The 16,987-nt window shown below is 51.7% G+C and overlaps 3 protein-coding genes and 1 long non-coding RNA gene across 4 annotated transcripts; 2 read left to right on the forward strand and 2 right to left on the reverse strand.

The window, feature by feature from the left end:
• Positions 1-1,896: 1,896 nt before the first annotated feature.
• On the forward strand, positions 1,897-5,008 carry LOC119301664 (WAT1-related protein At4g30420-like). The gene is made up of 7 exons (XM_037578659.1): positions 1,897-2,069; positions 2,173-2,244; positions 2,409-2,525; positions 3,656-3,911; positions 3,986-4,144; positions 4,266-4,417; positions 4,528-5,008. The coding sequence occupies exons 1-7, from the start codon at positions 1,897-1,899 to the stop codon at positions 4,718-4,720; spliced, it is 1,122 nt and encodes a 373-aa protein (XP_037434556.1). The 3' UTR covers positions 4,721-5,008.
• On the reverse strand, positions 2,128-5,425 carry LOC119301665. Its single transcript, XR_005147140.1, has 6 exons — positions 5,311-5,425; positions 4,939-5,041; positions 3,087-3,195; positions 2,663-2,979; positions 2,449-2,538; positions 2,128-2,350 (listed from the first exon to the last, which is right to left on the reverse strand). It is a non-coding gene; the product is annotated as an uncharacterized LOC119301665 (long non-coding RNA).
• LOC119301663 (WAT1-related protein At4g28040-like) lies at positions 5,422-7,454 on the forward strand. The gene is made up of 6 exons (XM_037578658.1): positions 5,422-5,802; positions 5,896-6,009; positions 6,296-6,503; positions 6,636-6,797; positions 6,911-7,062; positions 7,148-7,454. Exons 1-6 carry the CDS (start codon positions 5,516-5,518, stop codon positions 7,362-7,364), a joined length of 1,140 nt encoding a protein of 379 aa, XP_037434555.1. The 5' UTR covers positions 5,422-5,515; the 3' UTR covers positions 7,365-7,454.
• Positions 7,455-9,313: 1,859 nt separating this feature from the next.
• On the reverse strand, positions 9,314-11,482 carry LOC119301666 (tetraspanin-8-like). Its single transcript, XM_037578660.1, has 2 exons — positions 10,860-11,482; positions 9,314-9,908 (listed from the first exon to the last, which is right to left on the reverse strand). The coding sequence occupies exons 1-2, from the start codon at positions 11,361-11,363 to the stop codon at positions 9,591-9,593; spliced, it is 822 nt and encodes a 273-aa protein (XP_037434557.1). The 5' UTR covers positions 11,364-11,482; the 3' UTR covers positions 9,314-9,590.
• Positions 11,483-16,987: the final 5,505 nt, after the last annotated feature.

Consider the following 16,987-nt stretch of genomic DNA (forward strand, 5'->3'; position numbering starts at 1 on the left):
GTCGCTGTTGTCCTGTCGAAACATGTTAAACATCTGAACCATCTGCACAGCCAATGAAAAAAGTGTCCGTGAAGTACAAGACGAAGAACTAGGTCGGCGACCGATGGCCATACCAGACACTCGACGTTGGCGCCGCTTTCCGGGAGAGCGGCGACCTCCGCTTGAATCCCATGCCACCTTTTGCAAGCTGCCTGGATGGTCGCCAATGGTTCGCCATGGCCTTCTTGCCACGGTCCATGTGGATGTTGGCGAAGTCGGGGTCGACCAACTTGCACCCGTCGAACACCGTCTTGATCCTTCGCCAGTACGAGTCGGCGTTTTGATTCAAGCCAGCGACCGGGTCGATGCTGACGGTCTTCCATGCTTCGGCAAGGCACTCATCTTCCTTGGACGTCCACTTGACGCGAGGCTCGCGCGGCCTGGCGTTGGTCGTCCGCTTCTTCTTTCTCCCTTTGGGCGCCGGCTCCGCCTCCGCCGGTTCTTCCTCCCCACCTCCTCCCCGACGTCGTCGAGCTCGTCCTCCATGTCCACGGCAGCGTCCAGGGTTTTGTCTTGCGTGTGGAACCCGGGGCATGAAGCAGCGATGACCGAGCCGTTCGTGATGATCTCGTCCATGTCAGCGTCGGTGCTACTGAACTATGGCGCCGAGCCGTGTGCGAAGGGTAGGGCGTCACGGCGTAGAGGTGGTGTAGGCGAACCTGAGTAAGTCAGTGGCGAGTAGCTGTACCGGGTGTTCAGGTCGACGGCGAACACGGGGGAGCGAGTGCGCAGGTCGGGGTTGAAGCTGGAGGGGGCGCGCGCGGCGCCGCGCCATGCGGGAAGGTGATGTTGGGGTTGAAGCCGTCATGCGCGTCGCCGTCGGCGTAGCCAGGCGAGGGCGCGTACCCCCACAGTGGCGGCGAGAAGTTGGCCGGCGACGCGACGCTCTGCTGGCTCCCCCACGCGGCTTGTGGGCACTGGCTGGCCTGTTGGGGCGGAAGGTTCGCCATCCCCGCGCGAGACGCCTCCTCTTGCTCTGCCGCCGCCGCGTCCCTGGCCTTCTTCATTATGAGCATGTTCCGCCGGTCGACGGTGACCACCTCCCGACGATCAACATCGGCCTTCCACTAGGCATTCGACAAGCCCGGGGGCCTTGCCATCGGCGCCCTCGGCTTCCTCTGCTTTGGCTGGACGGCATCGGTGGCTAGCTGAGGGGGCGCATACTTCTTCGGCGGCATGGCGGGCGGATTTGGGGAGAGAATGGCAGGAGCGGCAGGGGAGAAGGGGGCGACACCGGGGAAATGGAGGAAAAGGGGGAAGAAAACGACGGGAAATCCGCCGGTGTCGCCGACAATGCAGGCCCACGCGCCTTTTCGCTTCAGCCGGCGCCCCCCGGTGTGCTGGGTTCGGCTTGGGTTCGCCGGTTAAACGAGGATCGAGGGGCGCGAGTGGGCCGTTTTTTCGTCGGCGTTAAAAAGGACGCCTGGGGGGCTATTGGGGGGTGGGGTGGGAAAGGGAAGTGAAGTGAAGATGCTCTTAGCTCACGCTGTCAGTCTGACACAGGAGTAGAATAATGTCCACATAAGCACGCTGCATGAGACCATTAACATGTCTCAGCAGTCAAGATTTGTCAAAAACCAGCTAGCTTAGCTGACCTGTTCCCATCCTGCCACGCGAGGCCAACATCAGGTAGTACGACAACATCGTGGGCCCGTCAATACATTAGGCGGCACATGAACGAAGCACTGCAGAACCTTGTGCGAACCTACGACCTTTGCAGCGTATATAAACCACCTAGCCCGCCTCAGCCGTTCCTTGCAGCCGCCCGCCCACTCGACTAGTTTCTCGAGATCTCTCCGGCGCCCGGCTAGCTACTTAGTGGTACCTACCTAAGCAGCGGCGGCGGCGGGCGTTGCCATGGAGGAGCACAAGCCGCTGGCGGCCATGGTGGTGGTGCAGTGCATCTACGCGGCCATGGCGCTGTGGGCCAAGGCCATGTTCAGCCGCGGCATGAGCCCCATGGTGTTCGTCGTCTACAGGCAGGCCATCGCCACCGCTGTCCTCGTCCCCATCACCTTGCTCGCCAACAGGTAACACAAGATCGATCCCTCTCTCTCTCTCTCCTTCTCCCACTTCATAGACATCCGTTGGCGTAAATAAATTGTTTGTGTAAATAAATTGTCTTTTCTCCAGGAAGAGGCTGAAGGAGATTGTTTGCATCGGGACGACAGGCTTCGTGCTGGTGTTCTTGGCCTCTCTCGTCGGGTACGTCCATATATGCCTTCTCGCGGTCTTGCGAACGGTCACGTACGTGCTGAGCTGAGCACCGAAGCGATCGAACAGTCTTGTTTACATCACTGATCATTTCTTCCTAAAAAAAACATTACTGATCATTTCATTTGGTGTGTATATCTGCAACGAATTAACAGGGCGACGGCGAATCAGTACATGTACTACCAAGGCATCTACCTGGGGTCATCGTCCATGGCGACGGCCATGACGAACCTGATACCGGCGATCACCTTCGTGCTGGCGACGTCAGTAGGGTGAGTACCGTACCTGGAACTGCAAGCAGTAAGCCGGCATTGCATTTTATTCACATCGTGTGTTCACAGTTTCTCATCATGCAAGTTTCATCATCTGTGGTCTAAAAATGAAATCCAGGCCATGAGCGTGTGCGCACCTTGTAGATCTCTCGCGTCACTGCTTAGTCAGCTGAAGGGTATCGGGGACGATAATTATGGAATTAACTAATGGGGCAGTTAGGGTCATAATATATGTACTACTTCTACAGTATATGTAGGTAAGGTAGATCCAGAGAATATATATCCTATTCCTATGGGACAATAAACTGTGGCTAACAAGACAACTTGTGCCCTCAACCACTAAGTAATCCAATTTTGTCAGTGTTCGTGCTTATAATGGTGGTAAGTGCGGGAAGCGCACGCATGTCTGAGCTGTGTGACAGATCGATGCTTGGAGCTTCCGCAGTATTCGTGCCTGCATGGTAGACGTAGACGTGAAATGTTATCTGGTGTGGGCGTGTGTGGCTTGAGTACGTAACATGTGTGCGGTGTTCATCATCCTCTGTGTGTAGTGTAGGTTACCTCCCAATTAGTTGTGGTGAACGACGATTCCCGGGGACTGTCGGCATCTTGTGCTCTTCCTGTTTCTGTCAATTTTCCCACTGATCGTGCAGATCGAACATTCTCTTCTCTGTAAACACATGGAATAGGGCTAAAAGATTTAGGTCTAGTATGTGTCTTATGTTCCAAAATGCTAGAAAATTACTTTTACTTATACTACATGTAAGGAGAATGACAAGTAACAGAAATCATCTAGCACCCGACACTGCTGACTGTACTACAAAATGCAATGAATGCTGTCTTTCTAGGACACCAGCACAGTAGTGCCGACAACGTACGTGGGGGGCTACGTACGGGGCAGCATTATTTGTGGAACGCTTCGGGGCAAAATACAAATAATTGGTACTGTCACACGTTGTCACTTATATACACTCTGTTCTCCATCACTGTGTATGAGTGTCAGTGGGCACTCTAACTAAGTGGGCTTCTTGCTATAAGTAGTACTCTATTTAAGGAAGTATTTTACTGGAAACTCAATTACGAAAGTGGAATTGGTTACTAATGAAATTACCGCCGGCTCATGAACGCAGTCTAGAATGCGTGGAGATGAGGAAGCCGCGAAGCGTGGCCAAGATATTCGGCACCGCCGTCTGCGTCGGAGGCGCCATGGTCATGACCTTCCTCAAGGGCCCCAAGCTGCTGCACGACTCGCTGGGCGTCGGCGGCGCCGGGCTGGGCCTGGACGACCTGCTTCTTCTCAACTCGCCGGGGAGCCGGAACTGGGTGATGGGCGCGCTGTTCCTCGTCGGCAGCAGCTCCTGCTGGTCGCTCTGGCTCATCATACAGGTCCGTGTCAGTCAGCCAGCCAGGAAGATCTTCAGGGAAGAGGAGCACAATATTAACCTTCTACTATTTCACAGGTGCCGATCTGCAAGTCGTACGTGGATCCCCTGACGCTGTCGGCCTGGATGTGCTTCCTGTCCACGGCGCAGATGGCGTTGCTCAACTCCTTCGTGCTGCCGGGCCTCGACGCCTGGAAGATCCACTCGCTCTTCGAGCTCATGGGCTGCATCTTCGCCGTAAGCTCATCGTCGCCCCATTCACTTTCAGTATTTCCCGTACGTGTCGCCGCCGTTTCCGCGGACAAACAACCACGGAGTATGTACAAGTGTTGAACAATGTCGATCGTTGGGCACGCAGGGCGCGGTCGGGTCAGGCGTGACGTTCTACCTGCAGTCGTGGTGCATAACGGTGAGGGGCCCTCTCTACTCGGCCATGTTCAACCCCCTCTGCACCGTCGTCACCACCGTGCTCGCCACCGTCATCCTCCACGAACAGCCACACATCGGAAGGTGCGTCTTACTGTCTGCAACTTGAGCATGCAGTCCGGTTTTGCTGATCCTGCCATTTTATTACTACTGTACTTCTCAACTTACTTAGCGAAACGGTTCTGCTTGTCCAGCTTGTTGGGTGCATTCGCCGTGGTAGCCGGGCTGTACATCGTGCTGTGGGGCAAAGCAGGCGACGTCAAGAGCCCGAGGGCGGCGGGGCACGCCGATGATCTGGAGAAGACATGGTCGGGCTCTCAGCTCCTCGACGCGGAAAGTACGATCACCGCGCCGCTCCTGGCGGACAAGAATCCGATCGAGAAGTAGTGGCTCTACAATTTTGGAACAGCCAGTGATCTTTCTCAGCTTATGGTCGCATGTGTTCTGTAGCTGCATGGTTGTTTTTCGAGGGAGAGTACTAGTGTGCTGGTGGACCATGTGGCCAAGCCCATGGTGTCGCCGCTAATGTACAAAAGATAATGGCCGTAAATGTTGTTGTGTCCCACGAATTTAAGATGAGGTAGGGGGTGGGGGGCTGTGCTTACCAATTACGGCACCATTGTCTTGACAATTCGGTGCGCTACAATCAAATCGTACAGAAACTTCAGAGGCGAATCTGGCTTCTTGACTGACACCGACGGTGCGCCCCTGCAGCCATTGTGCATTTCTCCAGTCAGTATGTATGTTCAGTCTAGGCAATAGTCATGCTGAACTAGTGCCAGGCGGCGAGCGAGCTAACGGATGAAAATGAAAGGTGCTAAAGAAATAAAAACGCCGACGACCACATGGCGCCAGCCAATTCAGGATAGTAGGAGAGGAGAACTCGGGCACGAATGCCGCAGAAACCAATTGATTAGAGGGGAACATGAGTCACAGCACCGAAAAGAAGCACAAGAGGACATGATCACTGTGCATACTTTAAGGCGAAAATTCCAAGCCGGGCGATCCACGCATGCTCGCCGCATCACCGTGGGCAGCCGGCGCTCAACTCTTTATCTCATCGTCTGGTAGCAGCTGGTTTGACTGCAAAACCCGAACCGTAAACAAAATTAGCACGCAAAACCTGGCTTGTCCGCCGCACATGGATGCTCCTACTTAGCTGGTGGCTGCCGAGCGGGCGCGATGGCGATGGCGATGGCGATGGCGGGCGGCGGATGGCGGGCGTGGGCGGAGCGGCACAAGCCGTGCGTGGCGATGGTGCTGGTGCAGCTCTTCTACTCGCTGGTGGACATGGCGCTCAAGACGGCCTACGGGCTGGGCATGCGCCCCATCGTCTTCGTCGCCTACCGCCAGGGCATCGCCGCCGCCGCGCTCCTCCTCGCCTCGCTCGCCGCCAGGGGGCTCACGCTGCGCCCCATGGCCGTCGGCTCCCGGGCCTTCGCCCTCCTCTTCCTCGCCTCCCTCGCCAGGTACGCACACACATCTCGTCCTCTTCATCTCTGATGGTACGGCTCGATTCCGGCACCTTGCGCTGATACGATACATGTCGATCGATGTTGCAGCGCGACCGGGCAGTACTTCTACTTCATGGGGCTGCAGCTGGCGTCGCCGTCCATGGCCCGGGCCACCACCAACCTCGCCCCCGGCATCACCTTCGCCATCGCCGCCGTCATCGGGTACTCGCTCTGCTCCTCCTCCCCTTTCTCCGCTCCTCGCCGGTGCCTCAGACAGAGCCTGCTGGCCGTCCGATTTCTTTCGGGTTTTTTTTTTTTGAGAAAAGTCCGATTTCTTTCGTAGGTCGCTTGTAGCTACTCATTTTGCATAGGCCCACTAGGTCAGTCAGCCCATTGATTGTTCGGGCTTGTGGCTTTCGTCTGGTCCACCACGACTCCTCCATTTCGGCCCACTAGTGGAGTGACTCGAAACGCCTGACCGATCATCCCATTCCCACGCTTTTCGCAGGCTGGAGAAGGTGGACTTGAGGAGCTCAAGAAGCATCGCCAAGATCGTCGGCACCGTCGTCTGCCTCGCCGGAGCGATGCTCATGGCGTTCTTCAAGGGCCCAAAGCTTCTCGGCGCCCTGCTCCTGCCGGCGACCGATGACTGGGTGCGAGGCGGCATCTACCTCATGGGGAACGCCTTCTGTTTCTCCATCTGGTACATCTTGCAGGCAAGCATTGCATTGCATGCACCTTGGCTTGAAAACATTCATCCCATTTCTGTCAGAATGTGGACAAAATGTGTATGCTCTGTGCGATTGATTGGTTTCTGAATGATGATGATGATTCGCGGTCATTTTCAGGTACCGGTCTGTAAATCCTACCTTGATCCGCTGTCCTTGGCAACCTGGATGTGCTTCCTAGCGACCTTGCAATGCGCGGTGATGGCCTTCTTCCTAGAAGCGAACTACATGGAGATCTGGAAGCTTGCTTCTATCTGGGAGCTCCCCTGCATCTTATACGGAGTAAGTTTTGGTCCATTTAAATGCACGCATGGCATGGTAATCCACATGTTGTTCTGAACTGTGTTGATGTATAATGAGCTTGGCCACTTAACAACACTGAACAATTTTTGCAGGGCGTTTTCGCATCGGGCGCAAACTTTTTTATGCAATCTTGGTGCATATCAGTGAAAGGCCCCCTTTACAGCGCAATTTTTACACCGCTGAGCGCGGTCATCACAACAATATTGTCCACGCTCGTCCTTCACGAGGAACTGCATATTGGGAGGTATGTCGACTGAACTTCCTATTCTGCTCGGTACATAATCACTGCTACCGTGGATGATGTTTACCATGAAATTGTCTGTGTGCAGCGTGTTAGGTGCTATTGTAATCATCCTAGGCCTGTATGTTGTGCTGTGGGGTAAAGCTGATGATGCAAGCGGTGAGGGGCTGGCCATCCGCTCTGGTGATTCTGAAAGCATTCTAGAGCAAGATTGTATGGGTGTAAAAGTAGAAAGTGGGACCAATCTTTCAGAACCATTGTTGTTATCTGAAAACGCGGATGCTGATGCTTCGAGATGCCAATGACATTGCTGTTTTTTAGAATCAGCTTCTAGCCTTCGAATTATAATGATCCCTTTTTCTGATACTTCTTTCACTGCTTGCTTGTTGCCAAAATATGTGTACATATTTTTTCCATGAGCAGTTTTAACATGGTCCCTCTTACCCCCGCTTTTCACATGAGAGGTAAGAGTATAAAATAGATCTGAGCCATTGATCTCATTAATTAATGGCCTGATTAACTCTTACCTTCTTACCTCACATGTAAAAAGAGGAGGTAAGAGGGACCATGCTAAAATTTGCCTTTTTCCATTTGATAGTTCTTGGCCAATGGCCATGCTACGTTATCAAACTCACAGTCTAGCTGTCTGCACAATGCTGAATGTGCCGAGTATATATTTGACCCAGCCAGTCAGGAACCCATCGCTGTCTGGCATTATTAGGATTAATCAGGGAACATGGAAGATATTGGAAGACGCCAATTGGCAAGGACTGAGACCTATGTTAAGAATGATTACTAGTCTGACTAGAGAGTCACACAGAAGGGACCACAAGAAGGCGATGTCTAGCTACAACTATTCTTGCAAGTGAAAGTGAAACGAAGAGGATATCTCTTCAATGTTTACTCATGACAGTATTACCTAAACTCTTCCTTCATGAAGAACTCCATACTGGGAGTGGGAGGTATGCACCAACTTCATTCCCCATTAGGTCCACTGAACCCTGTTGTGTTCAGTGGATAATAACTCTTTGCTGTGGATGATGTTTACAGTGATTTTTTTTTTCTTTCACGCAGCGTATTAGGCGCTGTCACCATCGGCCTCTGTGTAGCCCCGTGGGGTAAAGAAGATGATGGAGAGGGTGAGAGCATGGTAGAACAAGATAGCATCGTTGTAAAAGTAGAGAGTGAGAACAATCCTTCAGAGCCATTGTTATCTGAAAACGTGAACGCTGATACTTCGACATGCCAACGATAGGAGTATTGCACTAGCACTACTCTAAAAATCTGCCTTCGGCCTTTGAACTGATAATCAGCTGTCTCCCATACTTCCTTGAACCGTCTGTCAGCCAACAAAACAAAATTGTTCGTGACTTTGCAGCCATGCATGCTAAAATTATCAGACACGGAGTCTGGCCGTCTGCTGAACGCATATGATCAGATTTGACCCAGGCAGCCAGAACCCATCGCTGTCCGTCATTACTAGGACGACTGAGCCAACATGGAAGATATGTTAGCTGTTAAGACAGTGAGGCCTATGTTAAGAAGGGCTACTAGCTAGTCCAACACGAAAGAGTCGCGCAGAAACGACATCGGGAAGGCGATGCGATGCCTAGCTATAACGATTCTTGCAGACGAAAGTGTAACGAGGAGGATATCTTGGGAGGTTGTGGTGGGCTGGACTTGCATCTCTCGTGAACCATGATCCAGCGCATCTGTCTTCATAGCTCCCCTTTCTAGTAATACTTCGATGGGAAGGATGGCACAAGTAGTCGAGAAGATTGAGAGCATGCCTGCGCGTCTGTCTGCCACCCTGTGTGCAAATGGGGACGGTAATTAGGTGAACAACTTCAGGCGGTTTCTCCTTTACTGATAATGAACAAGTTGATGTAGTTCACACGCTGGAGAATCAAGAAAGTGAAGGTGACACAGACAGTTCGAAAGCATGCGTGTGCCCATCGCGCTTGAAAGCCATCTTGGAAAAATACAGCCTTGGATAAGGTCCAAGTTTAAAAATCAAAGGGATTGTACAGCACGCTGCTGTCACAACACTGAATGAGCAACACATCAACCATCTAAAACACTTGATGTTCAGGTGGACAGTTTTTTTGCCCCCTGGTGACTTTTCAAAAAGAAAAAAAAAACTTGATGTCAAAATGAATACTACTGCTTCACGAGCGAATTTCCGGAACATACTTGTGACTTTGTGAGTCAAGAGAAACAATCAAAGGTGCAGATCAATTGGAAAAAATGGACAAAAATAAATATAATACTGTATGAAATAAATAGCTCCAGAATAATCTGTTACATATATAATGGTCTGCCATACATATCAAAGAACAGAAAATATATACACACAACCCTCCTCATGACCACGGAGTAAAACCTAACTAGTAAGTGATCAGAGCACAGAATAATAAATCTCGCCTGTACAAAGCTAGATCAGGCCTTCCTAAGAGAAGCACGACGATGAATGAGAATGACACGACGAGACGATCGCATCCATCCGAGCAATAAGTGACCAAGCCGAGCGATCAGGCGTAGGCGCCCTGCTGCTTGTACCCGCCGCCGTTGCGGTGGTCGCGGCGGTTGTTCCTGAAGGCGCAGCAGCCGACGGAGTAGACGATGACGATGAAGACGAGGAAGACGATGTTGATGATGGCGGAGCGCTTCCAGTTGCGCTTGAGGGTGGCCACCACGCCGGCCTTGCACGACTGGCAGCCGTAGCAGAGCGCCCCGTCGTCGTTGGACCACGCGCTGCAGTCGGGCTCCGTCGACTTGGCCGGGCCGCTCCACTGCGTGCCGTTGACGTAGGTGAAGCCGCAGCTGATCGGAGGCTTGCAGCAGCCGGACTGCTCGCCGGAAAAGATGAAATGGTCAGTCAGCCTCCGTCGCAAATAAAATAGTCGATTAAAGAATTTCTTTTCTGACCAGGAAAAAAAGGTTCAATGGCTCAGTCCTCGCTGTTATTTTTATTTTATAGAAAGAGATAATTTGGTCACGGAGCAGTTGGGTTCTGCGACCTGATAATAGGAAAGTTTGGTAAAATGGCACCCAAGCGTTGAGATGGAGGTGTCACTGCCAAACTTGTGGTCTCTGGTCTGGTTCCACGTTGCAACGGTCAGAACGTTTGGAAAGAATTTAATGCAAAGCAGCAGCCCTGAGGGCTGCTTTGGGTCGAAGAAAAATCACTATGAATCAGGAGCAATCCGTTGACAGTATCGCCGCCGGCTCAAAGTCACCCCTCGGAAATCGGGAGGATCGTATCAAACATTGCTAGTATTCAAAACGTTGGTCTTCTCTTGACGATTTCTTACTATCTTTTTAACCATGCATGCAACTCTTGTGTGTAGTTATTTGATTGAGGTTGGGACTAGTAGTTAATTATTGTCCGCACGAATAAGCAGAGCGGTTCGCTATCTCAAAATACAATCAACAAAAGCAAGTGGAGTAATTTGATTGACCCTCTCTACATGACGCTGACCTCTGGCACAACCGTAGACGTAAACATCGCTCTAGATCAAGTTGCGCAACTACAATTTCTCAAACCGCAATTTGTTGACCTTGGGCAGGAGCTACTATCTTATCCTTTTCCGTGGTCGGAAATATCTCCACGAGCACGTACGCAGACACGTGAAAAAGATCTCATTTTTCATGATATTTGTAAGTACTTGATCAATTCTTCTCGGATCATCAAATATATTTTCCCTAGGTTTGTTATCTTCAGGCATCAAATGAAATTAATTAATGGACAAGAAGAATAATAAAAAGTAAGAAGGCGAATCGGCAGTGAAATGAATTACCTGGATGGGGGAGAGATCGGAGGACATGAACTGGTCGAGGGTCTCCCTCCTGTCCTCGAGCGATTTGCAGACCTTGGCGTCCTGGAGGCAGCCCCTGATCCTGTTCCAGTTCCTGTCGTTCTCCACCCGCCTCTGCAGCCAGGTGGAGTAGTCCCCGAGCCGGTACTCCTTGAACCCGCGGCCGGAGACGGCCTCGCCGGTGTCCTTGTGCGTGACGACGAAGGCGAAGACGGTGATGCCGAGGAGGACGACGATGAGCAGGAACATGGCGACGAGGTAGAACCAGAGGAGGCAGGTCACGCGGCAGCAGGCGCCGACGAGCCCCGCGACGGAGACGAGCATGAGGAAGACCCCCAGGACGATCACCGGCGCCGCCAGGTACCGCTCGCACTCGGTGCCGTCGGCGCGGGCCCGCAGCCAGATGCCCCCCGCCAGGATGGGCACCGAGAGGAGGAAGGTGACTGCGTTCAGGATCCCGATCATGGTGTTGCTCAGCCGCACCATCTTGTCCGGCGGCGTGGGGGGTGGTGGTGGTGAGGGGCGGGCTGGGTGGCGGTTGGCGCGGCGGTTTTCGAAAGGTTTTTGGGGGGAGGCGGCGTGGCGCACGGCGTGGTCTGTGGATGAGATGTGTGATGATGTGGGATGGTGGCGGGCGGGCGTGGTATTTGTAGATGGGGCTGTGCGCGTGGATTGGGTTGGGCCGGGGTGGGGTGGGCGAGAGGAAAGTTCTTGGGCTTTTCGTGTGGGAGCGGAAAGGGGCGTGGCGGTTGCTGATGGACGGATGGATGGATGGATCGTTGCTGGGCACGGGGACTATTGACCGCGACTCGCGCCAGGGGACACGCACACGCACACGCACACGCAAGCGTATTGACCGGGGAACGCCTGGCTCGTGTCAGGGTCTGGACGAAGGGTTCAAAATTCAAAAAGGGGACGCTACTGTTCTTGAGATCACGCGTTTCCGGCCGCTCGCCGATCACCGGAGGACCCCGAGACTTGGTAGCGACAGCGAAGTGTGTGCGAGCCGTGCGCCGACGCGCTGAAGAAAAGTATGGCACGCCCCTGCACGCACCACGTACACGCACGGTGTCGCACGCACGTCAGCCCACCAAGAGGTAGTATTTTTCTCGTTTTCACATTTTACACCCAGGTGATCTACTCCCCCAATTCTATAATGTAGTGCTTCCTTTATCCTCGTGTTTTAACTTTGACCGTAAATTTAACTATCAAAACCGATTGCGACGGGAGCAAAAGTTATATCAGTGAATTCGTATTCGAAAGAAGTTTTCAATTATACAACTTTTTCTTCCGCCGCAGTCGGTCTCGTTGGCTAAATTTAGGACGCCGATAAGTGCCACACGTGTGGGTGTTAGGAGTGCGCCCACACATTTTGTGTGGTGTATTAGAGGAACAGCCCATACACCTACGTGTGGGCAAAACAACTAGCGCCCCCACGCCTCTTTTTTCCCCTCCCGATTCCTCTCACACGCGTGCGTGTGGGCGAAGTTGATAACGCCCACACGCCCGTATGTCAGGCCTCGTACCTCCTGTTCCCGCACGCCACGCGTGACGGTCACCGCGTGCCCGCAGTTGCCATGGTCCAGACCCTCGTCCATGTTCGTTTAACTGCAGTTGCCATGGTGATGTAGGGTAGAGACCCTATAGGCCGATTTTTTACGAAAGGAGCGGATCCCAATGATGAACACGAAGAACACGGGGAGGAAGACGAAGGGCAACATAAGAGAATCACTCAAACCAAACAAGAACAAGTCACACATGTGCTAGATCCTCGGATACATAGAACGATACACGAATCCACGATCAACTAAGGACGATACAAAAGGGTAGCTGGTTCTTCTCCGAGAGGAGGTCTTGAATCCATAAGGGGATCTTCCCGTAAAGGGGTCTTGAATCCAAAGTGGATCTTCTCCGAAGAGGCCGCGGTCTCTCACGAGGAGTAGATCCGATGTGGATGAGCGAAGCTCTATCTCTAAGTATAAGCTAAACCAACGCTAACCCTAGAAAGTTGTACGGGATAGAGTATTTATAGTCTAGGTAACGAAAGGGTACACGGGCCTTGGCCCAAGTGACTGTGCGCAGGCAGGGCCGGTAGTACCGGTCAAGGGGGCGGTTGTTCCGCTGGGAGCTCATGCAGGACGGAAGTACCGGTCCTGGAAGGCAGTAGTTCCGCTGGGAGGTCTGGCGCTGGCTTGCGGAGATGGACGTTGAAGGGGCCAGCGGTTGCACCGGTTGTCGGGGCGGCAATACCGGTCTTTTGGTAGTTACCGGTACATCCGGTGTAGTGTCGGCCTTGCACCGCTCGATCACAGAAGGCAGACCGGTTGTTGGGCGGTGGTCGGCCGGTTGTTCCGCCCGGGCGGTGGTCGGGCGGTTGTTCCGGTCCTTCAGGGCTGGGCAAAATGTCTCCATGCTCTTGATGTCTATCTTGCACCGTTCCATCTCCTTGGTTGCTTATATGGTACCTAAGCACACAGAGCAACTCCGATTGAGGCAGTAGCCATATCTCACGTGGGTCAAAGGGAAGTTCAACAAGGAGAGAGTTAACCTCGTTCTCGATGGTTCTCGCACGGGCTCTTGTCATGGGTGCAAGTGGTGTCATGGGAGATGTAGGTAGGTCAATGGGGATGGCCTTGGGATGCTCTGCATCATCTCCCCTCCCTTGGGGAAGATCCGTCCTCGGATCAAATTCTTCATCACCATGGAAGGGAGAGAGATCTTTGACGTTGAAAATGTCGCTCACGTTGTACTTGTCGCGCGGGAGGTCGATCTTATAAGCGTTGTCATTGTAGCGTGCAAGCACCTTGAAGGGGCCATCCGCTCGTGGTCGAAGCTTGGACTTGCGTTCTTGTAGAAAGCGGTCCTTGCGAAGGTGTAGCCACACGAGATCACTACTATTGAAGACCATAGGTTGCTTGTTGACGTTGAGCTTGGTCGCAAGGCGTTGTACTTGGCGCTCGATGGTGTTTCTTGTATCTTCATGCACCTTTTTGATATGGGTCGCTCGTGCACTTGCGTCCAAGTTGATTCGCTCTTGGAGTGGTAGAGGTAGAATGTCCAATGGTGACAAAGGGTTGAATCCGTAGACGACCTCGAAAGGGGACTTGCCGGTTGTTGAGTGTCTTGCTCGGTTGTAGGCGAACTCGGCGATGGGTAGACACTCCTCCCACTCCTTGATGTTCTTCTTGATGAGTACTCGAAGTAGAGCGGAGAGTGTGCGGTTTGTCACCTCCGTTTGGCCGTCGGTTTGAGGATGGTATGCCGTGGAGAAGAGTAGCTTGATTCCGAGCTTGGCGCATAGGGTCTTCCATAAGTAGCTAAGGAACTTGACGTCGCGGTCCGAGACGATAGTCTTTGGCACACCATGTAGACGCAATATTTCCCTACAAAAGAGATTAGCCACATGTGAAGCATCGTCTATCTTGTTACAAGGAAGAAAGTGTGCCATTTTCGAGAAACGGTCCACAACGACGAATATGGAATCTTTCCCATTGCGAGTCCTAGGCAAACCAAGTACGAAGTCCATGCTAATGTCTTCCCAAGGTTGGTATGGAATTGGTAAAGGCATATAGACACCATGAGATTGAGCTTTGGACTTAGCTTTGCGACATGTAGAACACCGGTTGGTGAAGCGATTGACGTCCCGAAACATCTTTGGCCAAAAGTAGCTCTTTGAGAGCGTGGCGAACGTCTTGTCGCGTCCGAAGTGTCCCATTAAGCCGCCTCCATGAGATTCCTGCAAAAGCAACAAATGAAGGGAGGACTCAGGAATGCAAAGTTTGTTAGCTCTCATAAGGTAGCCATCTTTGATGTAATAGCGTTCCCAAGATGTATTCGACAAACACTTGGCATAAGGAATGGCAAAAGTCGTATAATGCTCATATAAGTCTTTGATATGCTCGAAGCCAATGACATCTAACTCAAGTTGCATGACAAGCATGCAAATGCGGGAAAGCGCATCCGCCACAACGTTTTCTTTACCCTTAATGTACTTGATGACATAAGGAAAAGACTCAATAAATTCACTCCATTTAGCATGACGCTTGTTCAACTTAGTCTGTCCCTTAAGATATTTGAGAGTCTCATGATCGGTATGAATGATAAACTCATGGGGACAAAGGTAGAGTTCCCATTCATGCAAAACGCGGACTAAAGCATATAGCTATTTGTCATAGATGGGATAATTGAGTGGCGCTCCGGAAAGTTTCTCACTAAAGTAAGCTACGGGGCGCTTCTCTTGCGTTAACACACCTCCTATACCGTTACCACTAGCATCACAATGAATTTCAAAGGGTTTGTCGAAGTTGGCTAAAGCAAGCACGGGAGCATGAGTAAGCAAATTCTTAAGCTCATTGAATGCGGTATCTTGGGATGGTCCCCAAACAAAAGGCGCATTCTTCTTGCTCAAAGCATGCAAAGGCGAAGCAATGGTGCTAAAATCCTTTACAAAACGACGATAGAAGCCCGCAAGGCCAAGGAAACTACGCACTTGATGCAAGTTGGTTGGTTGCGGCCAAGTCTTAATAGCATTGATCTTGGACTCATCTACATGAACACCCTTAGAAGAGACAACAAATCCTAAGAAAATGAGCTTATCAACACCAAAAAGGCATTTCTCCATATTAGCATAGAGAAGCTCTTTCCTAAGAGTTTGCAAAACGGTGCGGACATGGGTGACATGCTCTTGTATAGATTTGCTAAAGACAAGAATGTCATCGAAGTAAACCACAACAAATATACCAATGTAAGGGCGAAAGACATGATTCATAAGGCGCATAAAAGTGCCCGGTGCTTCCGAGAGACCCATAGGCATGACTAACCACTCATACAAACTAAACTTGGTTTTGAAGGCGGTTTTCCATTCATCGCCCTTTTGTATGCGGATTTGATAGTAACCACTCTTAAGATCAATTTTGGAAAATATAGTGGCACCGCTAAGCTCATCGAGCATATCATCTAGGCGTGGAATGGGATATCTATAACGAACGGTGATAGCATTGATAGGTCTACAATCGGAGCACATGCGAAAACTACCGTCACGCTTTGGCACAAGAATGACCGGTACGGCACAAGGGCTCAAACTTTCACGCACATGTCCATGGTCTATGAGATGTTGTACTTGCCTTTGAATTTCTTTGGTTTCTTCGGGGTTGACGCGGTAGGGAGCTTTGTTCGGAAGCGGTGCTCCGGGTATGAGGTCGATTCGGTGCTCAATGCCTCGGAGAGGGGGTAGTCCCGGAGGTAGCTCATCGGGAAAAACATCTTGAAATTCCTGCAAAAGAGAAGACAACACTAGAGAAGAGTGTGAGAGGTGTTAGTTTGTGGTGCATTGTCCTTGCACACGAAGACGTAGTGTAGGACACGGGATGGGTTCTCACACACTTCTCTCATCTCACGTTTGGTTGCAAATAGAACGAAGTTCTTGTTTTTGCTCATCGTGGAGGCACTCAATTTGGGCTTGTGGCGCTCACTCTCTTTTTGGTGGCTCACTCTCTCACCATTCTCTCCACGATGGGTGGTATGTTTGTCGGCGAGCACTTGACTTGGCGACATTGGACAGAGGACGTACTCCTTGCCCTTCATCTTGAAAATGTAGTGGTTCGTCCGACCGTTGTGGACGACTCCTCTATCGAATTTCCATGGCCGTCCAAGGAGAAGATGACAAACGGTCATTGGAACAACGTCACACTCCAAGGTGTCTTCGTATGCGCCGATCTTGAAGGAGACTTGTACTCGGTGCTCGACTTGGATGGTGCCGGAGTGACTAAGCCATTGCACTTTGTAAGAATGTGGATGCTTTGTCTTGGGCAATTGGAGCTTGGAGCAAAGTTCTTCACTTGCGAGATTGTGACAACTCCCCCATCGATGATGACCTTGACGGATCGTCCATTGATGCCGGCCTTGGTGTGGAATATGTGGCATCGTTGGTCTTCTTCTTGATGATGTTGGAGAGTCAAGACTTTGGAGACAACAAGTGCGGGACTCGAGTCTTCATCACAAAAGACGTGTTCTTCTTCATTGTTCACTTGGCGGTGCATGGCGACTTGCTCAAGTGCTTCCATTTCACCTTCACTCATGGAGTCATAAGTGCCATCGTCGTTGAAGACCAT

The sequence above is a fragment of the Triticum dicoccoides genome, chromosome 5A, assembly GCF_002162155.2.
Source record: "Triticum dicoccoides isolate Atlit2015 ecotype Zavitan chromosome 5A, WEW_v2.0, whole genome shotgun sequence".
Lineage (NCBI taxonomy): Eukaryota > Viridiplantae > Streptophyta > Magnoliopsida > Poales > Poaceae > Triticum > Triticum dicoccoides.

Bases quoted from the DNA above. Each gene is read 5' to 3' on its own strand.
- LOC119301663 (XM_037578658.1), top strand. From the start codon at position 5,516: ATGGCGATGGCGATGGCGATGGCGGGCGGCGGATGGCGGGCGTGGGCG. The intron at 6,504-6,635 runs GCAAGCATTGCA...GGTCATTTTCAG, and splicing joins CCATCTGGTACATCTTGCAG to GTACCGGTCTGTAAATCCTA. The intron at 6,798-6,910 runs GTAAGTTTTGGT...CAATTTTTGCAG, and splicing joins TCCCCTGCATCTTATACGGA to GGCGTTTTCGCATCGGGCGC.
- LOC119301666 (XM_037578660.1), bottom strand. From the start codon at position 11,363: ATGGTGCGGCTGAGCAACACCATGATCGGGATCCTGAACGCAGTCACC. The intron at 9,909-10,859 runs GTAATTCATTTC...TCCGGCGAGCAG, and splicing joins CCGATCTCTCCCCCATCCAG to TCCGGCTGCTGCAAGCCTCC.
- LOC119301664 (XM_037578659.1), top strand. From the start codon at position 1,897: ATGGAGGAGCACAAGCCGCTGGCGGCCATGGTGGTGGTGCAGTGCATC. The intron at 2,245-2,408 runs GTACGTCCATAT...ACGAATTAACAG, and splicing joins TTCTTGGCCTCTCTCGTCGG to GGCGACGGCGAATCAGTACA. The intron at 4,145-4,265 runs GTAAGCTCATCG...TTGGGCACGCAG, and splicing joins TCATGGGCTGCATCTTCGCC to GGCGCGGTCGGGTCAGGCGT.